This window comes from Phyllobates terribilis, unplaced genomic scaffold (genome assembly GCF_046119375.1).
Source record: "Phyllobates terribilis strain yellow unplaced genomic scaffold, ASM4611937v1 Scaffold_482__1_contigs__length_1377538, whole genome shotgun sequence".
Taxonomy (NCBI): domain Eukaryota; kingdom Metazoa; phylum Chordata; class Amphibia; order Anura; family Dendrobatidae; genus Phyllobates; species Phyllobates terribilis.
The window spans coordinates 632264-650217 of NW_027363242.1; the positions used below are offsets into that span (position 1 = coordinate 632264).

General features: G+C 45.4%; 1 protein-coding gene across 2 annotated transcripts in view; it reads right to left on the reverse strand.

Annotated features, from left to right (window-relative positions):
* LOC141229491 (5-oxoprolinase-like) overlaps window positions 1-16142 on the reverse strand; it is a 72878-nt gene extending 56736 nt beyond the window's left edge. For both annotated transcript variants that reach the window (XM_073667481.1, XM_073667479.1), the window contains exons 1-10: window positions 15899-16142; window positions 11678-11868; window positions 11394-11585; window positions 11082-11196; window positions 10837-10960; window positions 6990-7185; window positions 6745-6910; window positions 1855-1993; window positions 1639-1706; window positions 1071-1336 (exon numbers count right to left, since the gene is read on the reverse strand). In XM_073667481.1, the coding sequence (XP_073523582.1) occupies window positions 1071-1336; window positions 1639-1706; window positions 1855-1993; window positions 6745-6910; window positions 6990-7185; window positions 10837-10960; window positions 11082-11196; window positions 11394-11585; window positions 11678-11845 (1434 nt within the window). In that variant the 5' untranslated portion in view covers window positions 11846-11868; window positions 15899-16142. The remainder of the gene's footprint in view (window positions 1-1070; window positions 1337-1638; window positions 1707-1854; window positions 1994-6744; window positions 6911-6989; window positions 7186-10836; window positions 10961-11081; window positions 11197-11393; window positions 11586-11677; window positions 11869-15898) is intronic.
* Between the last annotated feature and the right edge of the window lie 1812 nt (window positions 16143-17954).

Here is a 17954-nt window from a genome sequence, read left to right on the forward strand (position 1 = left end):
ATGGATTGGAATGGTGAAAAAACAAAACGCAATTCCGCCATTGTTGCATTTTTACGGCATTCGCTGCGCGGTAAAAGTAATCTGGTAACTTTTATTCTGCAGGTCGGTAGGATCACAACACCAATAAAATGTACATACGTCTTCATACATTACTCTTTAAAATATTATTATATCTACCGGTATATATATTTTTTTGTTTTGTTTTTTCTTGTTTTTTGTGGCAGGAGTCATCAGCTTCATTGTTACAAATGACTTTTTGATTGTTTTTTACATTTTTAGAAGAGACCAAAAAAGACAATTCTAGTGATTGTTTGTTTTTTTTATGGGGTTTTTCCAGCTTTTATTCACATGGCGAAACCAAAACCATTTCTATTTTTTTCCACAGAATAGTGATGGGGTGGGTTTGAACTTCTAGGCCATGTTCACATCACGTTTTTAACCCCGGTCAGAGCCTCCTCTGGGGCTTGTGTCTGATGCCTGAAAAGCTGGATGTGAATAAAAATGGTGACGCAGACATTGACTTTAATGAAGCAGACGGGGTCACTCTGCGCCCCCACTGACCTCTCTCTGCAATTTCCACCTTTTTTTGAAGTGTGGATGACCGCCTTTTTGAGATGGGAACAAAAGTGCAGACACTATGGAGAATGACGTCAGGCAGAGCACAAAGAGACTTTGTCTGCAGTTTCGCCTGATTCTGCTTTTTCAGGGACTAAAGACAGAATCCTAGACGGAGTTTAAAGTGTGATGTGAACATAGCCTTATGCTTTTATGTATTCAATAAATTTGTTTAATATATTCTTTCAGTTTTTTTAACTATTCACATTTTTCTAGACTCCCTTTAGGGGGCTTGTACAATACGCTGCAATGCCTGTGTATCACAGTGTGCTGTAAATTTACCAATACCCTATAAATGTCCTATGAAGAGGGGTGGATGGGCAATGGGCTGACAGAGGTACCACAATTTCTTTGTCTAACCATGGTTGCAACTGATGCAGCATCTAAGGGGTTAAAAGTCAGTGATCGCTGAGATTAGAGGTTCACTCTCGCGAATGTTCCCCATCGGTCCGCACCTGAGTGAGTGATCGGATTGGGCGACACATGGCTTCGTTGGCGACTCGGATGAAACCCATGGCCACTTCCTCAATGCTAAGTGAAGCTCCGCCCCCTGGTCGGCCATGTTGGAATTGGTTGATTTCCAAGGTGAGTTCCTTAAACTTTTGTGTTGTGTCTTCCTTTGAGAGAGGCTGGTCCTCAGATGGACCGAAGATCCGGGGAAAGTAATCAGGTAGGAGACGGCCTAGACAGAGGTTGGCGTCTGTTACCGTCAGGGGTCCCCCTACAGAAGGATGGGTTCGTTAACTAATGGATTAGAAAAATGTCCCGTAAAAGACATAATCAGGACATTCAGCCTTGGAATATATACTGGGAAGGATTCCAGTCACTAACAGCAAGCAGAGACTTAGAAAAAAAAAAGGTAGAAATAGAAAGTCGACTAGAAAGTTGCAATATCAGGCACAACCTGTGAATAGATGTGGCGCTGTTTCTCAAAGAAAGCAGCCTTGGTTTTCTATTCATAGAAAGTCCCGTTAAGCTTTCCTTACATATATGACTGGAATCCCCCATCTTACAGCCCATTACCCTTCCTGTAGCACGTGGGTCCAGGGTGGGCTCCCGCAGACTCCGGCCCAACAACAAATAATCCCGATCTGAAAAAAACAGATCGCAGTTCATTATTAGCATTATCTTAACACTTGGCAAATGTCCTTCTGTGATTAGATGAACGCCCAGTGTGAACAAAGCCCTTCAGGTAAGGACGAAAGTCACTGCGGTCTTGTAATGACTTTATACACCCACCTAAAGAAAAGCATGGAGCCCCCGCCAGCAGCCACGGTGTTCACATCCAGCTGCGGGGCCTGAATGCTGATTCCAGCTGTGGTGGCCTCAAACACATGTTCATACTCTCCGGCATAGCGGCTGACGTCTGTGGAGGTCCCTGGTATAGAGAAAGGAGCGGTGCTGATCAGCATTCATTGGTATCTCAGCATTTAATACAACCCTCAACATTGCAACTCCAAGAAGGAAAGTGGTGGAAAGATGGATCTCACAGGATGGAGACGTCACGGATCAGGAAGATAAGGAAGAGTGGAAACTAAGCTTTAACAATCTCTCGATTTATTGAGTCTTGAGTATAAGGAGCACGTGCAGAAATCTCCGCACTTATAGCCTGGGCTGCTATCATATATACGTCATGGTTGGGAAATACTTCCTGATCAACGAGATATATACGTCATGGTGATCAGCCGCACACAGGAGCTGTGGTGGGCCATCACAGCTGGGTATTCAACTGATATGACAGCTGACACCTGCAGTTTAACCCCTTAACTGCTGCAACTGATATGAATTGCAGCATTTATAAGGCAGGCAGAGGAAGGAATGGCGTAAAAAAATATACAGCATTAGGAATGGCGTAAAAAATAAATCCAATTCTTTACCTGCTGTTGCTTTTTTCTTTCTGCCTCCCCAATATCGCAGTAAGGCTCGGCTCACATTTATCCTGTGCTCTACGCTGAGCGCTTACACCGGGGTTTCCATGTAAATCTCTGAAATACGTTATTCAGACGGAACTCCCGGCAGAAGACTTCCTATAATGTGGCAGATGAAGGCACTGTGGACGGGGTCCGACCTGTGATCCGGAGGTGTCCGTCTTCTTAGACGTGCATAAAAGCGCGGTCCGCCAGAGTTTTATGCACTTCTAAAAAGAAGAACACCACTAAACAGAGGCCAGATGGAGTCCAGAGTAACTGTACTGCCTCATTATAGTGAATGGATCCCTCGGGGGTTTCATCTGAATCACGTCATTCAGAGATTTAAATGGAAACCCCGATATAAGAGCTCAGGGTAGAGCACAGGATAAATGTGATCCAAAATGTTATGTAAAATGTTCCCAATAAAAGCTTCAACTCCATTCACAAAAAAAGTCCCAACTCAGGTCCGTCATCTGTTATCGGAAGTATATGGGGATTCCATGTTACTGTTAGCATAAAGGCTCTGGAAAAGCACTATGGCTCCTCGCCCTCCAAAAGACATTCAGCAAATTCTCCACTCAAAAAACCAAATGCCCCCCCCCCTTCTGAGCCCCAGCGTGTCTAAACCACATTTAAAGTAAAATGTTTGGCATTTCTGTAGCGATGACAGCCCACCTAATTTACGGGTGAGTGTCTCCAGAAGCACAAGCTGGGCACAACGTACTGGTCACTACAACGACAGTTTGCAATTTTCACTCAGCAACATCCACTACTGCTCGATTATGGAAAACACCTATGGAGTCAAATCATCACTACACCTGTAGATAAGTTCCAAGAGGAGAATAGTTTCCAAAATGGGGTTCACTTGAGGGGGGATTCTGCTCTTCTAGCATTTAGGGTCTCTGTATATGGAGTTTGCAAACTATTCTAGGAAAATCCGCTCTCCAGGAGTCAAATAGCGACCCGTCCCTCCCGAGTTTCGCCGTGTGGCTAAGCAGTACTCTACTGTCACATATGGGGTATTTCTACATTCTGCAGAAATTGTGGGACAAATTTTTGGTGACATTTTTACCCATTTCCCAGTGTGAAAATGTAAAATCTGGGGCTAGAACAAAATTTTGGCAGTAAAAATATAATTATTCTTTCTTCACTGGCCAATGGTCTGTGACCCACCTGGGTTGTCAATATGATCACTGCACCCCTAGATAAATTCATTGAGAGGTGTAGTTTGCAAAATGGGGTCACTTATGGGGGGGTTCTGCTGTTATAGCACCTTATGGGCTCTGTCAATGTGACATGGCACCGTCAAACCAGTCCAGCAAAATATGAACTCCAATATGGCACTTATTCCCTTCTGAGCTTTGCACTGTGCCTCAAAAGTAGTTTTTGACCACATATGGGGTATCGGCATACACAGGAAAAATTGCACAACGAATTTTGGGGTCCATTTTCTCCTGCTATCCTTGTGAAAATGAAACAAATTGGGGATAAAACAACATTTTTGTGGGAAAAATATATATTTTTTTTCATTTTCACAGATCAACGTAAAATTCTGTGAAGCACCTGTGGGTTAAAAGTGCTCATCACACATCTAGATAAATTCCTTGAGGGGGTCTAGTTTCCAAAATGGTGTCACTTGTGGGGAGTTTCCACTGCTTAGGCACATCAGGGGCTCTCCAAACGCGACATGGCATCTGCTAATGATTTCAGCCAATTTTGCATTCCTTAAGTCAAATTGTATTCCTTCCCTTCCGAGCCCTGCCGTGCGTCAAAACAGTAGTTTTCTCCCACATATGGGGTGTCAGCATGCCAAAGAAAAATAATCCAACAAATTTTGGGGTCTATTTTCTCCTCTTACCCTTGTGAAAATAAAATATTTGGGTCTAAAGTTAAATTTTTGTGAAAAAAAAAGTTAAATATTCATTTTTTCCTTCCACATTGCTTCAGTTCCTGTGAAGCACCTGAAGGGTTAATAAACTTCTTGAATGTGGTTTTGAGCATCTTGAGGGGTGCAGTTTTTAGAATAGTCATAGAAACCCCTCAAACTCACTTTAAATGTTATGTGGTCCCTAAAAAAATGGTTTTGTAAATTGTGTTGTAAAAATGAGAAATCGCTGGTCAACATTAAACCCTTCTAACTTCCTAACAAAAAAATTATGTTTCAAAAATTGTGCTGATGTAAAGTAGAGATATTGGAAATTGCTTGGAAGAGCTGCATTCACTATTCTGCTGGTGCAGTCACTGTCTACATACATTACATTACTGATCCTGAGTTACATCCTGTATTATACTCCAGAGCTGCACTCACTATTCTGCTGGTGCAGTCACTGTCTACATACATTACATTACTGATCCTGAGTTACATCCTGTATTATACTCCAGAGCTGCACTCACTATTCTGCTGGTGCAGTCACTGTGTACATACATTACATTACTGATCCTGTACTGATCCTGACTTACCTCCTGTATTATACTCCAGAGCTGCACTCACTATTCTGCTGGTGCAGTCACTGTATATATACATTACATTACTGATACTGAGTTACATCCTGTATTATACTCCAGAGCTGCACTCACTATTCTGCTGGTGCAGTCACTATGCACATACATTACATTACTGATCCTGAGTTACATCCTGTATTATACTCCAGAGCTGCACTCACTATTCTGCTGGTGCAGTCACTGTGTACATACATTACATTACTGATCCTGTACTGATCCTGAGTTACATCCTGTATTATACTCCAGAGCTGCACTCACTATTCTGCTGGTGCAGTCACTGTGTACATACATTACATTACTGATCTTGAGCTGCATCTTGTATTATACTCCAGAGCTGCACTCACTATTCTGCTGGTGCCGTCACTGTGTACATACATTACATTACTGATCCTGAGTTACATCCTGTATAATACCCCAGAGCTGCACTCACTATTCTGCTGGTGCCGTCACTGTGTACATACATTACATTACTGATCCTGTACTGATCCTGAGTTACATTCTGTATTATACTCCAGAGCTGCACTCACTATTCTGCTGGTGCAGTCACTGTGTACATACATTACATTACTGATCTTGAGCTGCATCTTGTATTATACTCCAGAGCTGCACTCACTATTCTGCTGGTGCCGTCACTGTGTACATACATTACATTACTGATCCTGAGTTACATCCTGTATAATACCCCAGAGCTGCACTCACTATTCTGCTGGTGCCGTCACTGTGTACATACATTACATTACTGATCCTGAGTTACATCCTGTATTATACTCCAGAGCTGCACTCACTATTCTGCTGGTGCAGTCACTGTTTACATACATTACATTATTGATCCTGAGTTACATCCTGTATTATACTCCACAGCTGCACTCACTATTCTGCTGGTGGAGTCACTGTGTACATACATTACATTACCGATCCTGAGTTACCTCCTGTATTGTACTCCAGAGCTGCACTCACTATTCTGCTGGTGGAGTCACTGTGTACATACATTACATTACCGATCCTGAGTTACCTCCTGTATTGTACTCCAGAGCTGCACTCACTATTCTGCTGTTGCAGTCACTGTGTACATACATTGCATTACTGATCCTGAGTAACACCCTGTATTATACTCCAGAGCTGCACTCACTATTCTGCTGGTGCAGTCACTGTGTACATACATTACATTACTGATCCTGTCTGATCCTGAGTTACATCCTGTATTATACTCCAGAGCTGCACTCACTATTCTGCTGGTGCAGTCACTGTGTACATACATTACATTACTGATCCTGAGTTACATCCTTTATTATACTCCAGAGCTGCACTCACTATTCTGCTGGTGCAGTCACTGTGTACATACATTACATTACTGATCCTGAGTTACATCCTGTATTATACCCCGGAGCTGCACTCACTATTCTGCTGGTGCAGTCACTGTGTACATACATTACATTACTGATCCTGACTTAAATCCCATATTACACTCCAGAGCTGCACTCACTATTCTACTGGTGCAATCACTGAGTACATACATTACATTACTGATCCTGAGTTACATTCTGTATTATACCCCAGAGCTGCACTCACTATTCTGCTGGTTATTATTGGAACAGCCAGCAAGCTTGTATACAGACAGCTGCTAACATTGACATCTTCTGCAGATTATGTGGAATGTGGATAATCGTGCTCGGAGGTGAACGGACGGTTTTAATTCCCCAGTGATCTTCTATCTCACCTCCCATATCAAAGCCAATAACTGGCTGAGGATTTTCGGGCTGATAGGTGGTGATAGCGTAACCTACTACTCCCCCTGCTGGTCCAGAAAGGATGGCACGTGACCCATTGAAGCTGTGCATTGGAGTCAGTCCTCCATCTGAGCGCATGAAGAGAACTTGGAGATCCTGCAAAAAAAGTAACAGATCATGTGAATTCAGCATCATTGCCAAAGAGGCTGCGAATAACAGATATTGTAAGTCTCACCTTGAGATGGTTCTGAAAGCCGCTGCGAAACCCGTCCAGATACCTCTGTATGCACGGGGTCAAATAGGCGTCAGCACAAGCTGTGAAGCCCCTGGGCACCATTCGAATCATCGGCATTACCTCCGAGGAAAGAGACACATGGGTGAAACCCAATGAACAAGCCAGCTCCCCGATCTGATGCTCATGAGAAGACCACCTGTGGGCAACAAAGTGACAACTCCAGAATTATTATTTATTATTATAGCGCCATTTATTCCATGGAGCTTTACATGTGAAAGGGATGTACATAGAACAAACAATTACAATTCATATGAACAATACAAGTCGACGACTGGTACAGGAGGAGCGAGGACCCTGCCCGCGAGGGCTCACAATCTACAGGGGATGGGTGAGGATACAGTAGGTGAGGGTAGAGCTGGTGGTGCAGCGGTATGGTAGAGCGGTGGTTACTGCAGGTTGTAGGCTTGTCGGAAGAGGTGGGTCTTCAGGTTCCTTTTGAAGGTTTCCACCGTCAACGAGAGTGTGATGTGTTGGGGTAGAGAGTTGCAGAGTTGGGGGGAAGCACAGGAGAAATCTTGTATGCGATTGTGGGAAGAGGAGATAAGAGGGGAGTAGAGCAGGAGATCTTGTGAGGATCGGAGGTTGTGTGCGGGTATGTACCGGGAGACTAAGTCACAGATATATGGAGGAGACAGGTTGTGGATGGCTTTGTATGTCATGGTTAGGGTTTTGAACTGGAGTCTCTAAGCAATGGGGAGCCAGAGAAGGGATTAAGAGAGAGGAGAGGCCGGGGAATAGCGGGGGGACAGGTTGATTAGTCGGGCAGCAGAGTTTAGGATGGATTGGAGAGGTGCTAGAGTGATAGTAGGGAGGCCACAAAGCAAGAGGTTGCAGTAGTCGAGGCGGGAGATGATGAGGGCGTGCACTATTGTTTTTGCAGATTCGTGGTTGAGGAATGTGCGGATCCGGGAGATATTTTTGAGCAGGAGTCAGCAGGAAGTGGAAAGGGCTTGGATATTTTGTTTAAAGGAGAGGTTAGAGTCCAGGGTTACCCCGAGGCAGTGGGCTTCCGAGACTGGGGAGAGTGGGCAGCCATTGACTTTGATGGATATGTCAGTTGGGGGGCTTGAGTGAGACGGTGGAAAGATGATGAATTCAGTTTTATCCATGTTAAGTTTTAGAAATCTGTCAGAGAAGAAGAATGAAATAGCGGACAGACATTGTGGGATTTTGGTTAGTAGGGAGGAGATATCGGGTCCAGAGAGGTAGATCTGTGTGTCATCAGCATAGAGGTGATACTGAAAGCCATGAGACTCTATGAGCTGTCCCAGGCCGAAGAGATCCAAGATAGGGCTAAGTCTTTGATGCCAAGAGATGAGAGAGTCTGTAGTAAGAGGGAATGGTCGACTGTGTCAAAGGCAGATGACAGGTCTAGGAGGAGGACAGAGTAGGGTTGCTTGGATTTAACGGTTAGGAGGTCGTTGGGGCAGTTTCAGTGGAGTGGTGCGGTCGGAAGCCAGATTTGAGGCGGTCAAAGAGAGAGCAGGAGGAGAGGTGGGAGGACAGTTCAGAATGGACATGTTATTCCAGTAGTTTTGAGATATAGGGGAGAATGATATATGGCGATAGCTAGACATGGTCAAGGGATGGCTTTTTGAGGATGGGTGTCATCGAGGCATGTTTGAAGCATTTATTTATTTATTTATTTACTCACTTATATAGTGCCATTAATTCCACAACGCTTTACAGACATTATGGGCACTGTCCCCATCTGGGCTCACAATCTAAATTCCCTATCTTTGGAATGTGGGAGGAAACCGGAGAACCCGGAGGAAACCCACGAGAACATGGGGAGAACATACAAACTCCTTGGAGATGTTGTCCTTGGTGGGATATGAACCCAGGACCACAGCGCCGCAAGGCTGCACTGCTATCCACTGAGCCACCGTGAAGCATGAGGGGAAGACACCAGTTGTTAATGACAAGTTGAAAAGGTGGGTTAGGGTATGGGTTAGGATGAGGATAGTGGTAAGGTTAGGGATGAGGTGGGACGGGGTTGGGTCAAGTTTGCAGGTGGTGAGGTGTGATTTGGAGAGTAAAGAGGAGAGTTGATCTTCCTTAATGGTGGAGGAGCTGGTTTTGGAGGAGGATTGAGTAGGTGTGAGGAGGGGCTGTGGGGACTTTAGGCAAAAGCTTTGTCTGATGTTATCAATCTTCTGCTTGAAGAATGTGGCAAAGTCTTCAGCTGAGAGGAGAGGGAGGAGGCGCTGGGGGATGGAGGAGAGAAATGAAAGTTTTAAATAGCTGTTTAGGGTTGTGAGACAGGGATGATATGAGAAGTATGTTTGTTTTGCTGCAGTGAGGGTGGACTTGAAGGTAGTGAGGGACTGTTTGAATGCAATTAAATGCTCGTTGGAGTGGAACCTTTTCCATGTCCGCTCAGCAACCCTGGCGGCCCATTGCTTTTCTTTAGTCAGGTTGGTGTGTGAGGGTTGCCGGTTGAGTGGGCGAAATGTGGTATGCGTGAGGGGGCGACCAAATTGAGAGCTGCAGCTGTTGTGGTGTTTTATATAGTGGTAGCAGCATTTGCATCGTGTAATGAACTTATGCCTGTGAGAGGGAGAAGAGATTCAGAGAGTGAGTGTAGGTCAAGGTGTTTCAGATTTCTGCGAGGATGTGCAAGTTTGTGGAGTAGGGCTTGAGCACCTGGAGAGGAGAGGGTAGAGAATGTGAGTAGGTTGTGGTCAGAAAGAGGGAGAGGTGAGCTAGAGAGGTTAGATAGGGAACAGAGGCGGGTGAAGATGAGGTCCAGTGTGTGGCCATCTTTGTGAGTGGCGGCAGAAGTCCATTGAGCAAGGCAGAAGGAAGAAGTGAGGGATAGAAGCTTGGAGACAGATGAGTGGGAAGTGTGAATGGGGATGTTGAAGTCACCCATGATGATAGTGGGAATGTCAGCGGAAAGGAAATGAAGCAGCCAGGTGGTGAAGTGGTCAAAGAAGGTGGTGGTTAGTCCGGGGGGGAGGGGGGGTGGCGGTAAACGACGGCCAGTTGGAGGTTGGAGGGAGAGTAGATGGGCACACAATGCACTTCAAAAGAGGGGAGAGTATTGGAGGGTGGCAGTGGGATATGGGTGAAGGAGCAGTTGCCTGACAGGAGAAGACCTACTCCTCCACCATGCTTGCCATTGGAGCGAGGGGTGTGAAAAAGGTGGAATCCACCATACGAAAGTGCAGCTGGGGAGGCCCTGTCAGAGGGGGTGAGCCAGGTTTCGGTGATGCCAAGGAAGGAGAGTTTGTTAGTAATGAAAAGAACATGGATGTAGGAAAGTTTGTTGCACACGGAGCGAGCGTTCCATAGAGCTGTCTTTAGTGGGGCTGGGGAGGCGGGGGCTGGGCGGATGGGAATAAGGTTAAAAGGGTTGCGAGAGTTTGTGACAGATCGTGGATTGGAGGTGGAAAGGACTATGGGGATGTGGTGAAGAGGACCAGGATTTGGAGAGATATCGCAGGCATTCAGAAGGAGCAGGGAAAGTGTTAGCAGGTGGGATCAGGAGAGGGCATGAAGTGGCTGTCTGTGTTTGGAAACAGAGGAGTGAATATTGAGGAATAGTTCTGAGGAGGAGGTGAGACGAGTGGGGAGGATGGAGGGAGAAATGAAGAGTTCCTTACTAGGTGTTAGTAGAAAGTGAAGTACTATAGAGGAGAGAGTGAAGACAAACAAGAACATCATTTACTTTGCCTGGGTATCCTGTTTCCATTGGTTCCCTTCAGGTGCAATTCATGATATATAAGGACAAAGAATAAAAATTGCTAAGGACAATATCCCAAAAAGTGACTCCCCCACTCACGCGTAAGAATGCATCAGGACCACCGCCAGACTGCGAATCCCCCTGGACAAGACACCTTGTAGCAGGATCCTCAGCTTCTCCAAGTTAATTGGCTCCCAGACTTCTAGAGTGTCACCAGTGGACCCTGAATACAGGAAAATACCAACATCTATCACAATGGTTCAATGATTGTTGAAGCGACCACCAAACACCCAACAGTTGTTATGTGTGATATCTGCCAGACGTCTGACATCATCTGATCTAACCTATGAAGGTCTTCAGAGAAAGGTGTTTAGGAAGCTGGCAGCCTCCCTGACGCAAAACGACTCTTTCCTCCACCTCAATTACTTCTTCATACAGAACCTCAGGCATCCGGATTTCCTTAGAAGAAAAACATGGTTTAAAAATGCAAAATTATAACAGGAGCCACATCTACCATATGCCAACTATAATACAAGTGTCACATAATGCAGGACAGAAGGACTTTTATTGGTACCAGGGCCAAGATTCGATTGTTACCTCTGCAACCCCTACGGCTATAGGCCTGAATATGGTGCATGGTGAATATGGAGACTCACCAGGTCAAAGATTTTAGGCCGGGCTTGGTTTCCAATATGTAGCAAATCTCTGAAGCCTTTTGTAATCAGCAGCGCGATCCTCTCTCCTTTCCTTTCCAGAAGAGCATTGGTCGCCACTGTTGTCCCCATCCGTATCCATTCTATCTGCTGTGTGTCCAGAGGTTGGTCCCGGGGGTACATACACCTAGTCTCCTGGAGATGAAGAAAAAACAAAACCAGAAATTAAATTATGCAATATAGATCAATGCTCCATCTCCGTGAAAACCATTGTCTTGGACTCTTACATCTTCTAGGATCCGCCTGATTCCTTCGGTGGGAGCATCCTTGTAATTTGCTGGATCCTCAGATAATAATTTCATGACACGAACCTTTCCTCCAGGGCATCGTGCAAAGACGTCAGTGAAGGTGCCACCACGGTCTATGGCAAACTGGAACTTCTGACGTTCGGCCATTATATATTGGGCAGCTCACAACCCTAGATAAAAAACAATAATAGTTTTCTCAATTAATATAACTTAGAAATGTTGTTGCAAGCCTAGATATTGCAAGCCTGCTTCTTGCTGTCCATATTCTGATTCCAGTAGCGCCTGAAGAAGGACTCTGTTGAAACATTGCCATGTCATGAAATTCTGATGATGTCAATAAAATTTCCAGTGCGGAAAGTGGATAATTTCCAGTGCGGTTCCTTTTCTTTGGGCGTTGCTATAACATACTTGTTATGGTGTCCCTCTTCTGTTCTTTTGACTCCATGATGGAATGTCCATCTAATATGTCCATGGCTATTGGCCACATGTCCTTAGAAGATAGATAATATATTGGGCTGTGGCTGCTCTTCACACGATATTGTGAGTTTTGCTATACACTACAATGCACATGTGTTAAAGAATATGGGCTTCAAAAACTCTTTGCAAACTTTTCCTATTAATTTCTATGGGAATCCACTTTGAGGTTCATAAGAGGAAGTTTTTTTTTAAGTGTTTTCTTTTTCCTGAAGAGGTTTTAAAAAAAAAAAAAAAACACCATGTGGAAAGAGAAAAAAAAAGGATTCCCGTTCAGTGAATTATTACAGAATCTGATCCAAAACTAAGCATGATCAAATCAAAAGTTGCCATATGAGTCCAATGAGTGGAGTCACTCAATGATAGGACCGTCCACTGGACTCCTAACCTCTGAAAGAAATGGATTAATCTTTTCCCCTAAAACGATATATCCCTCTGCTCTATAAAATGATGTCTGTAGATTGGACATGTTCACTGAGACAACAGAATGGAAAGGTCCATCAGTAGATTGGGGACGAGGGAAAGGCGATGCGACAAGGCAAAGTCTGAACCGGAGCTTGAAACAGCTGACAGCAGAAATCTTTGGCCCATTCCTCAGAGATAATCATTAATCCACTTATTTCAGTTCTTGGGATTTGAAAAGAAAAAAAAAAGTTTCATGGTTCAATGAAGACAATGACTTTTAAAGTCCAAATGAAAAAAAAACTGTCTGGGAACATCTACAGCCCTGAGAAGATCATCCCTGGAGAGGACACCGAAACGTGTGATTATTTAGAGGTTTTCCAAGATCACAATATTAGCAATATCAGATTAGTGGGGTCCGACTGTCTGGACCGGTGTCGATCAACCCTATGTCATCAAAAGCTTTTATGCCAGAAAACTGATGCAAAAAAAACTGCTTTTGAAAGTTGTAAACTTTGCCAAATTTATTAAGTGACGTGCACAAGGCCAGTCTTCATGAATCATTCGCCATTAGTTTTTCCCAAACAGAAACTGCTGCATTAAATAATCTTATTTTTTATATTTTTAGGAGAGTTTTAAAGTGGTCTTGAAGAGTTTTTTTATTTATTTTTTTGCAGCCTTTTGATTTCACACCACTTAGTTTGGAGAATCTTCAGAATCTGCATCAAAGAAGTAACATGATATGCATTTTATGTTTTTTTTACACTAGGCGTTTTCCAAAAGCTCTTCCTGTTTCTGCTCCAAAAACTCAACAAAAACACATGGGCCCTGATTCATTAAAGCTTTTACGCCATAATTTTGGTGTAAAAAGCTTTGAAAAGTCGCAAAATTTTAGAGCAACATCAAGTTGTGTTAAAATTTTGCAACTTTTTCGTCATTTTCATACCATTTTTGCTGGGCCAGACCAGCGGTATGGCGACTTTCGCTCATCAAATTCATGACAAGCGGCGTTCCTTACGCTGCAAGAGTATGTAGGAAGATTTGTGCGCACGTCACTTGTCAAATGCACCAGATTCATGAAGAGGTGTGCACCTCTTAAACTATGTGCGCACGTTCAGGATTTGAAGCAGAAATTTTCACAGCGTTTCTGCATCTCCTTGGCAGGAAAAACGCTGCTGAAAAACCGGGCGATTTTGACGCTTTTTTGTAGATCAATGAATGTTCTTTGGAGCTAAATAAAGTTATTTGGTGGGACATTGCTTTTTGGATTACCCTCAAAACTGGGGTGAGTATATTAGTTAATTTAAATGATTAAATAATGTGTGTGTTGTATTTCAAATAAAGTGTTTACTCTGTGTCTGTGTGTTTATTTAACGCTTTACTTTACTTTAATTAGGTTTGGTGATGAAAGGGTCTGATTGACACCTTGTCATCACCAAACAAAAGAGCTAGTTGTCATCTTATCCCATTCACCCAATCTCATTAGCATTTCCATTCATGTAATTTCTGGGGCAGCTGTGAGCTAGGAAGGTGCCATTAGGCAAACATGTACGCCAGCCATTAATAGCAGCTCACAGCTGTTTCGTTAGCCGCTACGTTCCCACGAACAGCAACAATGAGCGCTTTGAATGCAGCTTATTTTTGCTGCGTCCAAAACGCAGTGTTCTAATGCCGCACTTTTGTTGTCGGTACATGTGAATCCACCGCATATAATGACACTACAATCAGTCGAAATCTGCAGCGGAGACTAGCGTGTCCGCTACCGAAATCGACATGCTGTGGGTGAGTTTGGGTACGTGGCCACAGTCAGTAGACGCTGCAGGTTTGACGCTGCATGTTTATACAGCGTCAAACCCGCATAGTGGATGTGATCTCTAGAAATCCCATGTCCACTATGCGTGCATCAGAGGCAGCGAATCACCCATGGACACTGACATGCCGCACGTCTTTCAGGATCGCAGCAAGTGAAATTCTCTTGCGGAGTCGCTAGTGTCCGCAACAGAAATTTGACCACTAGAATGTATAGAATTTTGCCAAGCGAAAGCTAAAAGTATATTCAACAGCAACGTGCAATCTGAAGAAAGGACGTATACGCCGCTGACTCCCGCAGGTTCAACTCCCGGCTTTATCTAAAAACCCTTCACTAAAACCTGCGTCTCTCCGGAGCCCCCATCAATAGTGAAGAGAGCGGTGGAGCGCAAGATCTACCACCAAATCCATTCACACAGGGATCTCCAGAGCCCCCGTTCTGGGCATTGATTAGGGGGTCACCAAAATAAGAGCCCCAGGGATCGTTAAGATCTTCTGCAACTCCTTTCTTCAAGAGCCAGTAACATGTCCGTCAGGATTTCTTTAGAATTGAACAAGTGACGGAATTATCAATACTAAGGAAATCCTCAAAAAACATGACCCGTCGGTGGCTCCGGAGGACCGGAGATGGGGGGACACCGTCCTATACCATGAATAGGGGATAACTTTCAAACTTGTGAATACCCCTTTAAATAATTAACATTGTTCTCTCTGTCTAAATACCCTGACACAAGACCAGAGGGGATTGTTGCCCCCCAGACCGCAGGGCCCACCGCCCCATTCCCTGGACACCAGTCCCTTCATTCTCCATCACTCACATCATCCGTTTACACCGAGCGATAGAATCTTTTTTGGCAGCAGAAGTTTATGATTTCCAACAACTTGTTATCATCTCCAGTCCAACGAGGCGTCAAGTGCGAGACGCCGGCTGATAACATAAAGCAATGGCCGCCAACCACTGCCGGTCACCCCGACTGTGAATATGCAGAGAGGACACACAGGACAACCGCCTGCAGTCCCATGTAACAACATAGATAACGGAGTACAAAGAAGGCAGTAGAGGTCACCAGCAGTCCTATGTAACACCACAGATAGCACAGTGATAACTCTCTGAGTACAGATAATGGAGTAGATGTCACTTGCAGTCCTATGTAACACCACAGATAACACAGTGATAACTCTCTGAGTACAGATAATGTAGTAGATGTCACCTGCAGTCCTATGTAACACCACAGATAACACAGTGATAACTCTCTGAGTACAGATAATGTAGTAGATGTCACCTGCAGTCCTATGTAACACGCTGGCATTAATAAGTGACGGGATCCACAAAACCAAATAGTTCTTTATAACAATTCCACTTGTCCCATTTTCCGCTTGATCTGATCTTTCTCAGGTTACGGGATGTATAATTATTATTATTATTATTATTATGTATAATGTGATGATTGATGAGATCCGCTACGTCAGTGTGAACACACGCCTGTATGGCTGCGCCGCTCACTTCCCACCTACCCGCTTCTCCAGGACAGGACGCCGCTTCTCCAAGATCAGCTGGTAGAATCCCCCCGGCTCCTGGAGGAGGAAGGACGGATCCGCAGTGATAGGAGGGGACCCAGCAGACAAATGCCCCCTATAACCTGGAGATGTAACACTCAGGCTAAATGTCCTGTATATTCCCTTCCTGCAGATTCCTCACCTCCTGGTGTCATGTGTCTGTGTCACTAACCTGCTGCACTGAAGGGGTTAACACTCCTGAATGCAGATTTATCCACACGCCTCCTAATCCTCCAATGAAAAGGCAGGAGTGATGAGCAGCCGGCTGTGATTGGTCAGGGCAGTCATTCAGCTGAAAGGTGCAGCCACATGGTCCGCTGCTGTGCATTGTGCGGGGTCATGTGACCTGAGAGCAGGGTATATACGGGCGTGAGTCTGTGTGTATACAGCAGTGCCGGAGGACAATCTGCATGTAGTCAGCGGCAGGATCAGATCTGCATAAAGTGTAAAAAAAAAACATTATAATAAACTAGATGGTGGTCCGATTCGAACGCATCGGGTATTCTAGAATATGTATGTGGCCGACCGGGCGCAATGAGCAGAACGTTGTTTAAATTTGGCGCCAATCTCGCTGATTGGTCGCGGCTGATCTTCCGATGTTAGCCGCATGGAGGTCTGCGGCGCCGGTCGGGGTAGTTCTGCTGCTAGCGCCGCTCATCTCCCCGCTGCATCGCTGCTGACCTCCGTCCGGCAGATGAGTCGCTAACGGCCGCCATCTTTTTTCTGAAATCCCGCGTCGCTGATTGGCCGCCACCGGACCAATGAGCGACGCGGGATTTCCTGGACAGACAGACGGGATAAGACGATTATATATATAGACTAGATGGTGGCCCGATTCGAACGCATCGGGTATGCAGCCGACGGGGCGCAATTAGCAGAGCGGCGTTTAAATTTGGCGCCCAAATCGCTGATTGGTCGCGTTCGGCAACCGCGACCAATCAGCAAAGCGGTGTTTAAATTTGGCGGCAATATCGGCGATTGGTCGCGGGCGGCGGCCGCGACCAATCTGCGAACCGTGTTAGTGAGGAGTGGAGAACGTGTTTAAATTTGGCACCAAAATCGCTGATTAGTCGCGACCAATCAGCAAAGCGGTGTTTAAATTTGGCGCCAATACTGCTGATTGGTCGCGGCCGCCGACCGCGACCAATCAGCAGAGCGATACAGAGCGAGGTTTAAATTTGGCACCAAAATCGCTGATTGGTAGGGGCCGCCGGCCGCGACCAATCAGCGATTTTGGCGCAAAATTTAAACAACGCTCTGCTGATTGGTCGCGGCCGTCAGATGCGACTAATCAGCGACTTTCGGGCCAAATTTAAACCCCGCTGTGCATCGCTCTGCTGATTGGTCGCGGTTGCCGGCCTCGACCAATCAGCAGAGCGGTGTTTAAATTTGGCGCCAAAATCGCTGATTGGTCGCGGGCGGCGGCCGCGACCAATCAGCAAACCGTGTTAGTGAGGAATGGAGAGCGTGTTTAAATTTGGCACCAAAATCGCTGATTAGTCGCGACCGCGACCAATCAGCAAAGAGGTGTTTAAATGTGGCGACATTACTGCTGATTGGTCACGGCCGGCGACCGCGACCAATCAGCAGAGCGATGCAAAGCGGGGTTTAAATTTGGCGCCAAAATCGCTGATTGGTCGCCGGCCGCGACCAATCAGCAGAGCGTTGTTGAAATTTGGCGCCAATACTGCTGATTGGACGCGTCTGGCCTCCGCGACCAATCAGCAGAGCATTGTTTAAATTTGGCGCCAAGCTCGCTGATTGGTCGCGGCTGGCATCCGCGACCAATTAGCACGGCAGTGTTTAAATGTGGCGGCAAGATCGGTGATTGGTCGCGGCCGCTATTTAAATGTGGCGCCCAAATCGGTGATTGGTCGCGGGCAGCGGCCGCGACCAATCAGCAGAGCGGTGTTTAACTTTAGCGCCAAGATCACTGATTGGTCGCGTGCGGAGAGCGCGACCAATCAGCGAATCGTATTGGTGAGGAGCGGGGAGCGGAATCGTATTAGTGAGG